The following is an 18,140-nucleotide window of genomic DNA, read 5'->3' as shown; positions in this document are numbered from 1 at the left end:
CTCCTGCAAGCTGGGGTAGGCTCCAGCACCCCCGACCCTCGTGCCTTGTGAGGCTAAGTTGTGGAAAATGAATGAATGAATGAAAAGGAGTGATAGGAGTAGCAGATACTGGCACACAAGCCTAGAGCGCCCTCTTGCGGCTGTCCATATATACGTATAAGTTGCTCCGGAGTACCAGTCACAGGACCAGCCAAACCAGGAAAAAATTGCCATGTATAGTCCAGAAAACATGGACAATTCTAGGGAAATTCTATTGCTGTGTCTGCTTGATAGCTAAAACTTCAGGAGTGCAGTGTTGTAATGACTTTTAGTGTTTGTGCTTGTCATAATATCACAAAAGACTAAAATGCCGCGTTTGGATGGCTGATGCCCCACCAGGTTTCGTCCATATAAATCCTCCACTGCTGTCATGCGATCTACGCTCACTTGCCCGCATTAAACACATTACTTACAGCTCAGTGGTGGATGATGGGATGTGCTCAGGGATCTTGGTGAGCTTCAGGTTGGAGCAGTCCACGACGTTGGACTCACAGCGACACTTGGCAGGACACACCGGATCGCTGTTACAGGCGTTATTCAGACGGGAATCTTCGGCACCTGTAGCAAGGTGGGGAAACACAAACTGTCACGTAATGCTGCATCAGCCACGATTTTGCGAGTCACGCAAAATCCCTTCCTAGCTCCGCATCGGGACACAACTTCCCTAACTTGGGGGTTGACCTGAAGTGCCTGCAGCAGAACCTCCTCTACCATTCATAAGGGCCACATCAATGGCTGGCTTAGTTTAGAGAGGTGAGCAGTGGGCTGAAAAAAAAACGCTACCGAGGGAGACGGAGATAAGGACGGCAAAAAGGATTTGGACAGTCAGCTTCAGTGAAGCAGAGGACCCAAGAGGAAGGAAGAGAGTCAGGTGGAAGACGTGAAGACAAGCAGGGAAGAAGACAGATGAGACAGGAATGAAAGGTGAGAGGCGGAGGTGCTGATGGAGGAAAAGCAAGAAGGAGGCAGGCAGGGGAGTGCGGGATGTTTCCCTGCACCTCCTCTGTCTATGAATAGACGTTACGTGCCAAAAAGTGTGCTGCCAGATACATCATGGCTGTTCAATAATGGAACAGCTCCGGGAGCCACTTAGAACAGCGTGTGTGTGTGTATGTGTTCCATTTAGAAGGAACAGCCCGGTGTTTTCTGTTAGAATAACATTTTATGTCCCTTTCCCCTTTTGCATGCTTCACAGCGGTGCACCTCTCTGTGAAGTTTGCACATTACGTCACCGGGACACCGCGGGCCACCCAAACCACAGCAGGAAAACCTCAACCAACCAGGAGAAAAAAAAAAAAAGTACAGATAATTTGTCCAAATAATGGGAAGGCACCCGAAGCCATTGCATAACCGCAAAGCCTCATTGTTGACTTTATTAGAGAGATGTGCATTCGCAGAAATAACTTCCTCACTGAAACAGATCATTAAGGAACTTTTCCTCAGCCCAGACAACAGGAAAAAAGCATTTCCTGCCCGGAGAGGAAGTAATGAAAGCCTGAGCGTGCGGCTTTGATCGTGACGACACTGCAGAGCCGGGGGAGAGTAGTGAGTCATCATCATCATCATCATTATTATTATCAATAAGATATACATGGTGGCGACACTTTTACTGCACAGAACCCCAAAGAGAAGAACATCATATGGGGGGTTTCCTGTCTCAAAAAAAAAGGTTAAAAATGACTCATTGGTGAGGATATTTTTAATTCTTCGCAGCTTTGCTGCCTTGTGGGGGCAAATTATTGGGACACCGAGACAGGATTGTAGGAAATGGTTCAACCATTGTTGCTGTAACTGCGTGTGCTCTTCTGGGACGACCTTGTTAGAGATTTTAGTGTGAGGTGTGTCCCAATATTTTTGTCCATACAATAAAGCATATTTGCATAATCACACCATTTGGTAAAAGTGTTTTGTTTTGTTTTCCACTTTCTCATGCACTCCAAATCATTATTCATTCATTCATTTTCTACCGCTTTTTCCTCACAAGGGTCGCGGGGGGTGCTGGAGCCTATCCCAGCTGTCTTTGGGCGAGAGGCGGGGTACACCCTGGACTGGTCGCCAGCCAATCACAGGGCACATATAGACAAACAACCATTCACACTCACATTCATACCTATGGACAATTTGGAGTCGCTAATTAACCTAGCATGTTTTTGGAATGTGGGAGGAAACCGGAGTACCCGGAGAAAATCCACACATGCACGGGGAGAACATGCAAACTCCACACAGAGATGGCCGAGGGTGGAATTGAACCCTAGTCTCCTAGCTGTGAGGTCTGTGTACTAACCACTCGACCGCTGTGCGGCCCTCCAAATCATTATTAAGTATTAAAAAGTTGTTGGATATGTTTTTTTCCCTTTTCTGTGCATTCTAGCATGAGAAAATGAGTTAATATGAGCTAGCTAATAACGGACGTTATGGGAAACACCCATTTGATGTTAAAGCCCTCCCACAGTGTTCGATTTACTTATATATTAACCAAGCTACAGCGGTATTGTTATTGTAAGTGTTGTTGCTGTATCTATGCTGCTGTTGTTGATGGAGCTAGCGTAAGTATTTGAAATCAATGCACCTGAGGAAGACGTTTTGGTTGTGCTTTAAATCATGAAAATATATCAAGATGCTAATTGTTAGTGCATGGTCACAGCGTGTATATCAAACGATGCAACGTTGTTAGAGGTTTTTTTTAAAGGGCTTCACAGTCAAAATAGGTCTGTCCCAATGATGTGCATTGTTAGCTAGCTAATATTAACTTTTCTTGTGTTATAATACACAGTAAAAGGAAATAAATGTGTTCACGTTCATACAGATTGTGAATGAGGGGCAAAATTCCCCAAAAAGTACAGTAAGTAGTAAGGCTATGAACTTTTTGAGTTCAACCAAAAAGTTTAGATACGCCAACTCATTCAATAGCATGAGAAACTGTCTCCAAACTTTTGACTGGTGCAGAATAACTCCCATTTGTTCTCTAAGGCGGCGTGCAACATTATCTCGACATTAGCCCACAAACATATTCATTTACACACAAGCACGCAAGTCAAGATGGTGAATCACACTATCACTGATCCTCCTAGTTATTTGCTTGGAAGTTCCCTTGTTAAGAAATCCGGAAACATCCGCCGATAGGAATCTTATGTCCCTTGGTGAGCTTTATTTTTTTTTCTGACATAGACACACACTCACTTACTAACCCTCTGGGTGAGAGAGAATATGTACGCTCATGCCAAAGCAAAGAGTCTTCGGATTCCATGTGTGGAAACACATGTTTATCATATTAAAATGCACTCAAAGGTAGCGACCCTCGCAGGCCCAATTAGCTCACAGCATCAATACCACCGAATACTGTCTTTCCAAGATGATTCATTTGGATCTGTTTTTCTTTTTACACCAACATGGCAAAACATTGACATGAATACATAGCAATGTTGAAAAATGATGCTAAGCAGTTAAAGCAAGGAGGCAGACAATGACTGCTATGAACTCACCTGGGATGAAGTACTGCTCTTTGGCTGTGATGGAGAAAACACAGAGGGACGGATGTCAGTGAGAGCTTGGTGGAAGGCATAGCTGTGGATGGCTGCTATGCTTCGGTCATATATAAAGTTTATATATGACACAATGTATGTGACACACATGGACACAGATTAGAAAGGGATTGTACTACTTGAAATACAGAAAAAGACAAGAAGTTGAGCCCTTGCAATGTGGAAATGACATCACAGGGACATGGATGACCCTTTTTAGCACCACTTTCATGTCGGCAAATATAATATAATATATAAAATGCAATAACTCATCAGCAAATATGGAGAGAGTATAGCAGAGCTAAAGAGAAGAGACAACCAAAGAGAGACATTTAGAGGACATCATCCTACCAGAGCAGCGGAATTTCTTGCTCTTGATCTGCCCAATGCGTTTGTTGGCCAACCGGCGAGGGCTGGCACAACGGGCACCGCTGGTCTCGATGGGGTTGGAGCGCAGGTAGTCAGCCAACCATTTCAAATTACAGTCACAGATAAATGGATTCTGGGCCAGGTGACTGGAGGGGAGAGACAAGCAAATTGGTTTGAGGAAGGACTCGGGCTATCAACCAGGTTCCCCCAGTCAGACTCTCCAATGGCAGCAAATATGAATGTAAGCGTTGCTATATTTAGCAGAGATACGGATGTTTAGGTTGTCATTGGGAGTGACCAGGATGGATAGGATTTTTCAAATTACAGTCACAGATAAATGGATTCTGGGCCAGGTGACTGGAGGGTAGAGACAAGCAAATTGGTTTGAGGAAGGACTTGGATTATAACCCAGGTCCACCCAGTAAGACTCCCCAATGGCAGGAAATTTGAATGTAAGCATTGCTATATTTAGCAGAGATATGGATGTTTAGGTTCTCATTGGGAGTGACCAAGATGGATAGGATTTTTCAAATTACAGTCACAGATAAATGGATTCTGGGCCAGGTGACTTGAGGGTAGAGACAAGCAAATTGGTTTGAGGAAGGACTCGGACTATAACCCAGGTTCCCCCAGTCAGACTCTCCAATGGCAGCAAATATTAATGTAAGCGTTGTTATCTTTAGCAGAGATATGGATGTTCAGGTTCTCATTGGGAGTGACCAGGATGGATAGACTCTCCAATGGCAGAAAATATGAATGTAAGCGTTGCTATATTTAGCAGAGATAAGGATGTTTAGGTTCTCATTGGGAGTGACCAGGATGGATAGGATTTTTCAAATTACAGTCACAGATAAATGGATTCTGGGCCAGGTGACTGGAGGGGAGAGACAAGCAAATTGGTTTGAGGAAGGACTCGGGCTATCAACCAGGTTCCCCCAGTCAGACTCTCCAATGGCAGCAAATATGAATGTAAGCGTTGCTATATTTAGCAGAGATAAGGATGTTTAGGTCCTCATTGGGAGTGACCAGGATGGATAGGATTTTTCAAATTACAGTCACAGATAAATGGATTCTGGGCCAGGTGACTGGAGGGTAGAGACAAGCAAATTGGTTTGAGGAAGGACTTGGATTATAACCCAGGTCCACCCAGTAAGACTCCCCAATGGCAGGAAATTTGAATGTAAGCATTGCTATATTTAGCAGAGATATGGATGTTTAGGTTCTCATTGGGAGTGACCAAGATGGATAGGATTTTTCAAATTACAGTCACAGATAAATGGATTCTGGGCCAGGTGACTGGAGGGTAGAGACAAGCAAATTGGTTTGAGGAAGGACTCGGACTATAACCCAGGTTCCCCCAGTCAGACTCTCCAATGGCAGCAAATATTAATGTAAGCGTTGTTATCTTTAGCAGAGATATGGATGTTCAGGTTCTCATTGGGAGTGACCAGGATGGATAGACTCTCCAATGGCAGAAAATATGAATGTAAGCGTTGCTATATTTAGCAGAGATAAGGATGTTTAGGTTCTCATTGGGAGTGACCAGGATGGATAGGATTTTTCAAATTACAGTCACAGATAAATGGATTCTGGGCCAGGTGACTGGAGGGTAGAGACAAGCAAATTGGTTTGAGGAAGGACTTGGATTATAACCCAGGTCCACCCAGTAAGACTCCCCAATGGCAGGAAATTTGAATGTAAGCATTGCTATATTTAGCAGCGATATGGATGTTTAGGTTCTCATTGGGAGTGACCAAGATGGATAGGATTTTTCAAATTACAGTCACAGATAAATGGATTCTGGGCCAGGTGACTGGAGGGTAGAGACAAGCAAATTCTCATTGAGAGTGACCAGGATGGATAGGATTTTTTCTGATCTGGCTGCATGAACATTCTGAAGATGATAGATTTACCATCTTCTCGAACACATCATTCCACGACAACAACTGTTTATGTGTGCTTATCAACATGTGCTTTACTTACAGAGTCTGTATGGCTCGCAGTGACGTGAAAGTGCCCTTGGCTAGAGTTTGGATCTTATTGTCGTACAGTGACAGCAGCGAGAGGTTCTGCAGGTCCTGGAAGGTGTTGGCACGGACGCAGTGGATCTTGTTGGCATTCAGCAAACTGTGAGAAGATGATGGGAAAGAGGAAAAGAAGAAGAGGGGGTGGGAAGTGACTTTCTTTATGCATACATTCATTATGCATTCCAACTGGAGAACTATGCACAGGTACAAAGTTGATTCAAAGGTTAGGACTTTTTTCCACTGTGAGTGGGAGTAAAACTGTTCTGTCTCACAGTGTGTGTCGACAGTGCGCGTAGTGTATGTGTGTGTTCTTACAGCAGTTGCAGGGCGTAGAGGCCATCAAAGACACCCTTGGGCAGGTCGGTGATCTTATTTCCATACAGTACGCTGGGAGATCACAACGCAGGCATAATTTAAACACGGAAATATGACAAGTGAGCTGGAATTTATGTTGGCACGCATGCACAAACACAGACTATCTGGAACGCTCACAGGGAGTTGAGGGAGCGCAGGCCTTGGAAGGCGTCGGGAGCTATCTCGGAGATCTGGTTGTTGCTCAGGTCTCTGTGGTTAAAAAAGAAAAGTGATAGAGAGAGAGAGATGAGTGTTGAGCCCCTTTTACACAGGCAGAAATAGACAGCAATTTCCAGACATTTTTCTGTATGAACGGAATCAACATAGAATGGTGGAACAAGTCAACAGGGGCACATTTCCTGCGGCCCCTTTCACACTCCTTTAATATTTTTCACCACTTTCCTGGCCTGTTATTGTGTGTGAAAAGCACCAATAAGAAAGGATGTCAAAGTGCATATTTGCAGAGTAGGAACAGGGTACGCTATACGTACTTCTTAAAACTTTAATGCCAGGTTATTGTTCTGTGTGAATGGCACAGCCATGTAATGGGGGTGAAAGTCAACGTCTGGTTTTACTGGCCTCAGAGGTAGTATCGGAGCAGTAACAAAGATGTAATGATACTTCCTGTTCTGTGTGAACAGCACCGAAATTGAATGGAAGGATAATGTCAACCCAGAAAATGTCAATCAATCAAAGGAGTTACAAATGTGGGAGGCAGCTGTAGCCCCTTTTCCTCCACTTTATTGGGTTGATGTTCTGTGTGAAAAGCACCAACGTATGTAAGAGTCAATGTGTGAATTTACTGGCTTTCGATGTAGTATGACACTGACACATAAGTGAAACACCAACTGTGTGAAAGGGAATAGACAAAACAGGCCTTTTTGTGTTGAAAGAAAATTGTACGTCATACTAACACCAGACACTAATTATCTGAGCTGCTGTGTGAAAGCGCACCATTATTCCACATTGATGGGTTCTGTGCAAATTGCACAGGTGGGTACATAAATGCCAGATCATCTCTTACACCTCAGATGCGGCGACTTGTATCGCATTTAGGGTGAAGTCGATCCCAGATAAGGGATTTGATAGAAACGCAAAGCAAGCATTGTGATTAAAAGTGACATGCATGGCTGACATCCAAAACAAAGCACAGTAACGATGTAGCTGTGGCCCCTTTCCCACAGAATAACCACTAATACATGTGTTTTTTTTGTGTCTGCGTGAGTAAATGCAACATGTAAGCAGTGGAATTAGCAGAGAGCAAAAGATGGACAGGCGGGTCCATCTTGTGGTGGTGAGGGGGCCGGGGGTCACGGTTAAATAAGTGGCCATTCGTCTTGTTTTGCAGGACTTGAGGTTTCTTGGAAATTTAAATGCAGCCAAGTAGCCAACATCTGCTCATGAGTGTGTGTGTGTGTGTGTTGCTGCATCCCGATTGGTTCATGTCTAGGTTATTCAAATTGGGACAAGGTGAAAGATATATATGTGTGTGTGTGGCTGGTATTTACTAGGATAAAATGACACATAGAGGAGGCATAAATACACCAGCAGCAGAAAAACACCTATATATAACTTATAAATCAACGATCCACACGTTATATACCATAACGAAACATTCCGAGGCAGACATAACAAAGACATCTGCAGATCATATCCCATGAAGGCTATACAATATATGATGTATAGGTGCTCGCTGTACGAGAGGAGCTATTGAAGGCGCGGAGCCAGCTGAATCAACGCAAGCACGGAGGGTCAACGCAGACATACCGCAATGCATAGTTGATGCTAAATGCAGAATCAGCAGCAGTGGCTCGTGTCTGTTTTGGAAGACCACACGGAAGACTGTAAACATTCTCCGTGTTGTTAAAGTTATGACGGACGCCTTTATGACGATGGGATAATGGAAAGGATATATATCCGCTCGTCTGTTGTCTCCCTAAAAAACTTGCAAAATGCCAGGAGGTACAAGTTCTTGGAAAAAATCTATATTTATGGCATAAGGAGACCCGCAGATGCCAAGTCAAACAGGTGTAAAATACAGTCACTCAGAGACAGCTGAGGGGGTTCAGTACACGCATTAGTCACTTCATTAGGTACACCTGCAGAATCTATAAGACCTTCATAACACTGATACTAGCTGTGGAATTTAATTCACAGGTTAATTGGTGACTCCAAATTGTCCATAGGTATGAATTTGAGTGTGAATGGTTGTTTGACTATATGTGCTCGGTGATTGGCTGGCGACCAGTCCAGGGTGTAATGGTAATGGTTTTATTTCATTTGAACATGCATCAGATTACAATTGAATGCATCACATAATCAGTTCACAGTTCCACATGTCCAAAAGGAGTAGGAAGAAGCAAAGCTTATTAAATCCTACCCCTCCATCTGGTACTTTTACAATCAGTAACTGTTACATTTGTTCACTTCCTGCTTTCCATAACACATTTATTTTTTTTATTTTATTTTTTTGTCCCGTACCGAAGTACAAGGTGATATGAGCATCCAATGACATAATGTGTACCATAGTAAGTGTCAATATAGTGATATGTATAGCACATCATGACTGGTTCAAGACTCTTCATCCTTGTATTTAGCAAACATCAACTGCTTGTATTGTTTCTTGAATTGGCTCATCGTTGTGCATTGTTTGAGGGTCTTACTCAATCCATTCCATAGTTTGATTCCACATACTGAAATGCTATGGCTTTTTAACATGGTCCTAGCATATAAGTGTTTCAAATGTAGTTCTTCCCTGAGATCATATTTCTCCTCTCTTATAGAGAATTATTGGATGACATTTTTAGGTAATTGGTTATTTTTAGCCTTATGCATTATTTTAGCTGTTTGAAGATGAACTATATCAGCAAGTTTAAGTATTTGTGATTTTAGAAATAAGGAATTAGTATGTTCTCTGTAGGCGGCATTATGAATTATCCTTACTGACCTTTTTTGCAGTACATTTAGTGAGTGAAGATGGCTTTTATAGTTATTAGCCCATATTTCCACACAATAAGTAAGATATGGTAGAACCAGAGAGCAATAAAGAGTGTGGAGTGATTTCTGATTGAGAACAAATTTTGCTTTGTTCAATATTTAAATATTTCTGGTTGCCTTATGTTGTATATTTGTAATATGAGGTTTCCAGCTCATATTTTCATCTATTGTGATCCCCAGAAATTTATTTTCCTTCACCCTTTTAATTTAATTTGTTGTACTTTGCCTCCTGCCCGAAGTCATCAGACCCGTGACCCTATGATTAGGGATTAAGCAGCATAGAAAATGAATACATGTACTGAGTATTGTGGACTTAACACTAGAGCTCATATTCGTACTTTAGCATAGCACAAGGTTCAAATTGGGATTCTTGGAGCAGCCCAGACTTTCCCAAATTCAGGTCCAGGTCAATTTTGTTATTTAATATTAGAAGTGCACAGAAGTGTGTGTGTGTGTGCGGCCTGTTGGATTGTATGTAGCAAATCTCTATAACCCCCGACTTTTTCTACGAGAAAGATACCATCGTATTTTTGACAAGTAGCCAATTATGGGGTCCCGACCTACCAGTTGAGACGTCTACTATGCATGACATGTAGTTTTATGAATTATAGAAAAGTTTTTCCTTGCCTCTGCAAGGCAGCTGCTACAGTCTGCTGACTTCTCTACATTAACATCAATCTTAAAAAAAAAAAAAAAAAAAAAACTCTTTGGATGGTCCGTCCTAAAGCTGTGCATAGGAACTCCCTGACCTTCTGCTACATCTATGGCTGACTGACTGGACATCAACTACCGACTTGTCTGTTCTCACTCCTGCACAGAGCCAAGCCGCTCATTCCAGCACCACCACTCATATCCCTTCATCATCGCTGACCAACCACAGTTTACTTTTTTGCCCACGCAGGCGCAATGCTCCCACACGGGGTGGACGGACGACACTCACCAGGGGAATACCAGCGAACAGCATTGGAAAGATCAGATCTGTTATTACCATGGCGGATGATGGAGAATATGTTCTTTTGGGTGCAGACAAAATAAAAGCTTCATGTCCTTTTTGGCAGCGGAAAGAGAAGACAGACGGCATACTTACATCCTGCGCAGCTTCTTGTAAGGCGAGAAGGCTCCAGGAGGAACTGCTTTAATCCCATTCTGCTCCAGACGTCTAGAGAGGACAAGACATACAAGCAGTTAACCAAACAATAGACTTCGTCATGGCAACAGAGCGCCTTAATCCCTCGTTCACCTCCAACCTCTGGTGATTGGGTGATTATATTGAGGAAGATCTATTCCCCAGCTGTAATCGGTACGGCCATGTTGGAGTCATAACATCCTAAGAACCAATAAACACTCTGCATACTGCAGTGGCGCGGGAAGGCAAAGTTTTTGGCTTGGAAATGATTGTTCTTCTTGATGAAAGCCTTTCCAGCATTTATGCTATCATGTGAAAAAATGCAAACAATAACGATCACGACATGAATTGGAGCAAAGTCGGTCAAGACAATGAAATCATAGACTTTGAAAGTCTAATCAGTGTCAGATGGTCGCAGGGGAGCAGACAGCACCAGAGGCCATTAGCGTGGGTGTACGTCCTGCGTGTTCCAAGCTGCTACTTAAGTTGGTCTCGGACCAATTCCCCGGTGTGGCTGGCAGAGGGCTGTTTATCTGCAGGTCAGTTGACAGCTTTTAAAAGTGTCCTTAACAAGGCTTTGCAGGAGCCAGCTGGGGTTCTGTTTGGCTTGTCCTGCTACACTGACCCCCTTTTTTTTGACAGCAAATTGAGCTACAGCTACCTCTAACTAGCGGCTTACCTAGTTAAAGATCGTTTAAAACAGGGTTCTCAAACTCAATTTACTTGGGGGCCACTGGAGCTCGGGTCTGGGTGAGACTGGGCCGCATCAGGTTTTCCAAAAAAAAAAATGCATTTATTAAAAATAAAAGAATTTAAAAAACTTTGCTTTGGTTCCAATTTTCTACAAGAAAAGCTCTGATAAAACATTCCACTGTTCTCAAATATCTTACTTTTTATTTTTCTACACGAAATAAGATGAAAAATAAATAAACAAATCAAGAATAAAGAAAATCAATCAATCCGAAATAAATAAATAAATATAATAATAATAATAAAACGGCAAATAATAAAAACTTAAGAAACCACATATAGTTTGTGGGTAGACAAATTATTTTTTTTCAGATTAAAATGAACAAAGCATTATTAGAGCCCTGTAGACATGACAAAACACGACTATAGTCACATTTATACTCTTCTTATTTACAACATATTGCGCAACTGCAGGGTCTTGAGACACATGCTAACTCGCAAACTAGAGAGCTAGCGACCTAAACGGTAGCCTTCAAGTTATTTGCTTTAAACTTAAATAGCTAAAAACTTACCACTTCCACATGGATAATGAGGATAACTATTAATTAGTTATTTAACCTTTAACATGAACATTAATCAAACGTAATATTTTTTTCCGGGTACATGATACCATACAGCATCCATATCAAACTTGCGCGGGCCGCACTAACATTAAACTTTCATGTCAATGCGGGGGGCCTCAAACTAGTGTCCTGCGGGCCACATTTGGCGCACGGTCCGCGTGTTTGAGACCCCTGGTTTAAAAGATATTTGTCACCGTAAGGAAAAGACGGATCATTTAAAAGCTGTAAATTATTGATGATAGTTGTAACCGCTAGCTCTTGAAATGAGGGGCTTTCATGTCAGAGCGAACATTTCCACACAATTTAATCATTCAATTACAGACATTTATGATTCATTACATGCCTCTGACGCCCGCGTTGCTATGTTTACGTTGCCGAATGTTTTGTGAAACATAAACCACCAAAATTTCTATCTCATATAGTCTGTCCCCCCGCCCCTCTAAGCACTGCGTCCTGTCCGTGGATCCACATATGGGGCGCTATAGCAGCACAATTGACATTCTTGGGATGGCAGTGATTCCAGACCACAGATTCCTGCGGTGGCTACGCTCTCGCGGTCTGTTTTAGTCTGCCTGTCCCGATGTGTCTGTGAATTTGCCGCAATGTGACGGCGCTGTGGTTCCTTTGCCCTCAAATCGCGGCAGAGTCCCGAGCCAAGTGGCTTCAGTGCCTTTTCTTAGCAACCTGTTTGTGTCATTGAGTTTTTATGTACAGTATGACACAAAAGTGAGGACACACTATTTTTACAACAGTATATCTTTTAAAGGGACAATACTATAGAAATGAGAGTATACATACAGCCAAATGAGTCAACGCACAGCCATTATTGTCTAAATAATCAGCAACAAGTGACTAGCTAGATAATTTCCACAAAGTAGGATTTGCTAATAATAAATTAAATATTTTCATGAGCCGTTCAAGTCCACCCTCGGCCATCTCTGTGTGGAGTTTGCATGTTCTCCCCGTGCATGCGTGGGTTTTCTCCGGGTACTCCGGTTTCCTCCCACATTCCAAAAACATGCTAGGTTAATTAGCGACTCCAAATTGTCCATAGGTATGAATGTGAGTGTGAATGGTTGTTTGTCTATATGTGCCCTGTGATTGGCTGGCGACCAGTCTAGGGTGTAATGGTAATGGTCACAGTTCCACATGTCCAAAAGGAGTAGGAAGAAGCAAAGCTTATTGAATCCTACCCCTCCATCTGGTACTTTTACAATCAGTAACTGTTACATTTGTTCACTTCCTGCTTTCCTAATATAGTTTTTTTTATTTTTTTTTGTCACGTACCGAAGTACGCGGTGATATGACCATACAATGGCTGGCGACCCAGTCCAGGGTGTACCCCGCCTCTCGCCAAAAGACAGCTGGGATAGGCTCCAGCACCCCCCGCAACCCTCATGAGGAAAAGCGGTAGAAAATGAATGATTGAATGAATTAATTTTTATGAGCCCTGTGGATATGAAATAACACCCCTATAGTGACTTCTACACCCCTATTACTCTTTGTTTACATCACATAGCTAATGCACCACAGCAAGTGATAGCCACGGCTTTAAGCATAGCATGCTAGTGAGCTAACTAGTTAGCCTCCAACTGATTTATTCTAAACTTAAGAATGGGTTTTAAACACAGCGGGGAAGAAGAAGCCAAAAATAAGAAGCCAAAAATTTACCACTTCCACACGGAATTGGCGGGGACCTTTTTTTTTTGCTCACTTTCATTCAGTGTTAAGGTAATGAAATATCATCAATGTTTTGTGTTATTACTGATGCTTTATTGTATATGACTTGTCTTTCAATATTTTTGTATGAATAATTGGCCATAGGCAACCACAAGCCCAAGAGGATTAAGGCAGTGTTAGATAACAATAATGCTCATGCTAAATAGTGACATTATGCACACTATAGACATTTTACAGACTATAATGACTGTGTGGTGAGTCACTTTCACATTATAGTAAATCCATACTGCTATACAAGCTACAGACTGACTCCAAAATATATCCAAGATAATTTCTCGAGTATTATTCCATCAGAAGATAAAATGAAACGGTTGCTGAAATGAGAGAGCGATAGCGTGCCATCCTTAAAGAAACTTAGACATCCAATTGTCGCTCCTTCCCGATCAATAGGTGCAAGTGACTAAATCCTCCCCCCCAATCAACAAAGGAGCTGAGAAAAAGAAACAATCCCTGAGTGCCTTCAATCAATGCTTCCCGTCCAATCTATGAGACGGAAGGCTTGTATACGTGTCTGTCTGTGAGTCGGTGTCAGCACAATCAATGATCTTGATCCTTTGCATTAAAGTCCGAGCATGACTTTAATTACGGGGAAACAGTTTTGAGAGTCAGTGCGAAAGGAAAAGGAAAGTCACGGCTGACTGCGGTGCATAATAATAATAATCTATTGTGTACTGTTGGGGATACCTGGACCTGGTTTAACAATCGCATCCCACAGCCATAAACACGTATGTATTTATGCATGCATTCATGCATGTATTTATGGTAATGGTTTTATTTCATTTGAACATGCATCAGATTACAATTGAATGCATCACATAATCAGTTCACAGTTCCACATGTCCGAAAGGAGTAGGAAGAAGCAAAGCTTATTAAATCCTACCCCTCCATCTGGTACTTTTACAATCAGTAACTGTTACATTTGTTCACTTCCTGCTTTCCTAATATAGTTTAAGTAAAAAAAAATTTTTTTTTTTATTTTTTGTCACGTACCAAAGTACGAGGCGATTTAGTTCTTCCCTGAGATCATATTTCTCCTCTCTTGTAGAGAAATATTGGATGACATTTTTTTTTACAATCAGCAACTGTTACATTTGTTCACTTCCTGCTTTCCTAATATAGTTAAGTTTTTTTTTATATACGAGTTGGTGTGCCTCATTAACAAAGCATAAGTCTAGCCTCCGTGCCCTGATGTATATTAAACTGATTTTATGATGAACTTTAAGCACGGATCAAACCTCAATCCCTAACCCTTCCCTGTTTTTTCTTGCTCCAATTGGAAAGACAGAAAAGGAGAGAGAAGAATGAATGAAGTCTTTGGGAAGGTAAGACTCCATTGGGATGGATGGGAAAAATGTGCATGATATAAGACAGTTTTTCACCATGGCCTTGTAAAAGATGAATCAGATTTTATTGGCAGAGCCGTGGTTTAGTACCAATTAGATGCGAAGGGCAGGGAGACCTTTTAAAGTCTTTATCTTCTATGTCGATGTTCACAAAGCCTCTGCATGGGAAAGCCAGCATTCTGTGGTCTCCATTAGTGCTGCTTACTAGTCATTGTGCTCAAAGATGGCATACAGATGACAACTCCTTCTGCAACAGCATTAACAAAATAAAGAAAACTAACATGCAAAGTTAAGACTTTGTGGGTGGTCATGCAAAAGTGAACTGCGCGTCCAAATTAGGAAATTCAGCACACCAGCACACTAGAAATGGGTCAGGGTTGTTGGGGGGGGAACATGGTCCGCCATGCTTGCCGGGTATTTATAAACAGACCCCATGGGGAGGAGGAGACCTAGAAACTTGCTGTGTCGCCCTCGCAGATGCAAAGCGACTTCCCCTCTCTTCATAAATCACTGCCTTTCATGAGGATTTCAGCCAGGGGCTTGAACTCTTGACAAAGAAAACCAAAAAGTTCAATCCTCGCATTCCCAGGCATTACAGAAGCCTGTAAATAGTTAATGTCCGAACCGATGTTGGAGGAGCGATAAAGTAGCCAAGTGTTTGCGTGCGCTTCACAGGCTATCTGAGCTGATAACAGCTAGCGCAGTGAGACTACAGCTGTAAATGGATGCATATCTTTCCACCAAGGTGATGCACGGTGAGAAACCAGCAGGCTAAAAACAACATGCGTACATAATAGATGCATGTTTAAATCATTTCAATCATGCAGGAGCAGAAGCAGAGACGCATATGGGAGCGAGCACATACACGTCTTTAATGTGCACAACACATGCTCTGCAGTGAATGCTCCGCTGCACAATAGAGCTGTGCTGTTTGTTGTTTTTTTTTACTCTGGAATCCATCACTTTTCCTCCACTGCTGGCCGCCACGGGTTAATATAAACAAACGGGGATTTTCAGTGTTGTACATGATTCATTCAATAATCTTTCATGCCATATTCATGTTTTTCTCACTGGACATGTTTGTACCACGGTTGAGACTGTGGTGCAGATTGCCACTGTCATGTGCAACCAGCCGAAACAGGAGGCAGTGACTGTGACCATGACATTTCAAAAATGGTCCGATGGTGATTTTGGTTTGGTTGAGTTTGGGCATAACAAAAAACAACAAATGGTCAGTGCTGGAAATGTCCCAACCGGGATTAAATAAACCACTTTCTGTAAAGTTTGGGTGTGTGAAGCTTTTGGTTGATCTGACTTTGTGCTGCGTGTCATACTGTCAGAAAACAGTGCCATGTAATGTATATTTGTATTTATAGCTTGTATTTATAGACAATATTGCAATATTGTCAATCCATCCATTTTCTATAACGTTTTTCTCACTACGGTGCGGGGGTATGCTGGGGTGAGAAGCGGGGTACACCCTGCACTGGTCGCCAGCCAATCACAGGGCACATATAGACAAACAACCATTCACACTCACATTCATACCTATGGACAATTTGGAGTCGCCAATTAACCTAGCATGTTTTGGAGAATGTGGGAGGAAACCGGAGTACCCGGAGAAAACCCACAGGGAGAACATGCAAACTCCACACAGAGATGCCCAAGTGGAGAATCTAACCCAGGTCTTTCCAATCTCCTGACTGTGTGGCCTACATGCATTATTAGAGCATTATTAGAGCCCTGTAGACGTGAAATAACACCCCTATAGTCACCTTTACACTCAAATGACCTAATCAAGTAGACAGGATAAGCGTTAATAAGACACAGCTCACATGTTCTTCATCAGCCATTATCCATCCTCACTATGACATTTGTCAGTTGATTGATATAGAGGGTAGTGAGTCTGATATTTGGTATACATGTACGCACTACTGCCCTCTTTGTTTACAGCACATTGCACAACACGCTGGGAGACAAAAGACGGCTGCTGAAAGCAGAAGGAGGACAATAGAGGAAGCAAAAAATGTACCACTTCCACACAAAATGCGATTGCAATTGAGTGTCATTAGTAGGATATTTTACAAAAAGCCTTACTTGAAAAATCACTGTTATGTTGTGTGACACTGGTCAACCTCTAATTTATTTACAATTTATGATGCAATCATAGCAATAAAAACATAGAAATCATCCACTGCACGGTGGCCTATGGTTAGCATGTTGGCCGCACAGTGATGAAATTGGGGTTTATATCTCCGTTGGAACATCTCTGTATGGATTTTGCATGTGCATTTGCATGTTGTGTTAATTGGAGACTTCAAATTGTCCATAGGTATGAATATGAGTGTGAATGGTTGTTTGTCTATATGTGCCCTGTGATTGGCTGGCGACCAGTCCAGGGTGTACCCCGCCTATCACCCAAAGACAGCTGGGATAGGACCCAGCTTACCTGTGACCCTAATGAGTACAAGCGGTTAAGAAAATGAATGGATGGTTCTTCTTTTTTTTGCTAATATTATGAGCCTCACCTTAGGTAGCTTACCATATTATACTGAGCAACCAGGACAGAGATGTTCCTTTCAGTATAAAAATAAGCTATCAAATCAAGCCTAGCTTTGCTGCTATTATAAAAGACACAGCAGAAAGCAGAAAATCAGTGATGAATGTTCTTCTTATGAATCTATTAATAGAACAATATGCTGGGTGATATTTCCACATCTAAATATTTAGTTTAATGGTGCTTACATTTCGGCCATGCTGTCTGGCAGGTTGGCTGGAATGTCAGTCAGGCCTTTCCCTCTGCAGTCCACAATGTTATTGCTGCAGGTACACATGGCGGGACAGGAGCCTCCACCTGTGTTGCACGGCTGTGGACTAGAAGAATCCTGGTGACCTGGAAACAAAACAAAGGTAAAACATGAATGGAGAACCAGGAAGAAGGAGAAGATTATGTAGAGTAGCTATTTCCATGATGTCATAGCGTGCATTTATGAACATTTTGACTTTGAGAAAAGAATTAACTTGACTTTATGCTCAAGTTGTGCATCCTTGAGAATCAATGAAGAAGAAACTGGGTTACAGTCAAAGGGACGACACCACAAAGACATGAATAATACAAAAGCGGAGACGATTGAAGGCCTCCGATAACATGCATTGATCTCTCCTCAAATGTTCCCCTGGAGTCTACACTCCCTTGGTGGATGGAGTAGGTGCACAATCAGCTTTTACACTCCCCCCACCCCCTCCCCCATCACCAATGATTCTCTTTTATTTAACACTTCAACTTTTCCATTTGCATACAGCGTACATCA

General features: G+C 42.2%; 1 protein-coding gene across 4 annotated transcripts in view; it reads right to left on the bottom strand.

Moving 5' to 3' along the window:
• slit1a (slit homolog 1a (Drosophila)) overlaps window positions 1-18,140 on the bottom strand; it is a 127,776-nt gene that overhangs the window by 28,471 nt on the left and 81,165 nt on the right. For 2 of the 4 annotated variants that reach the window (XM_058058542.2, XM_058058544.2), the window contains exons 9-16: window positions 17,575-17,722; window positions 10,395-10,466; window positions 6,449-6,520; window positions 6,272-6,343; window positions 5,913-6,056; window positions 3,912-4,075; window positions 3,522-3,545; window positions 453-597 (exon numbers count right to left, since the gene is read on the bottom strand). In XM_058058542.2, coding sequence (XP_057914525.2) covers window positions 453-597; window positions 3,522-3,545; window positions 3,912-4,075; window positions 5,913-6,056; window positions 6,272-6,343; window positions 6,449-6,520; window positions 10,395-10,466; window positions 17,575-17,722 — 841 coding nt within the window. The remainder of the gene's footprint in view (window positions 1-452; window positions 598-3,521; window positions 3,546-3,911; window positions 4,076-5,912; window positions 6,057-6,271; window positions 6,344-6,448; window positions 6,521-10,394; window positions 10,467-17,574; window positions 17,723-18,140) is intronic. The other 2 variants (XM_058058543.2, XM_058058545.2) reach the window with 1 other exon arrangement.

The sequence above is a fragment of the Doryrhamphus excisus genome, linkage group LG20, assembly GCF_037039965.1.
Source record: "Doryrhamphus excisus strain RoL-2023G ecotype Guam linkage group LG20, RoL_Dexc_Guam_v1.1, whole genome shotgun sequence".
Lineage (NCBI taxonomy): Eukaryota > Metazoa > Chordata > Actinopteri > Syngnathiformes > Syngnathidae > Doryrhamphus > Doryrhamphus excisus.
This window is presented reverse-complemented; position numbering and strand designations above follow the sequence as displayed.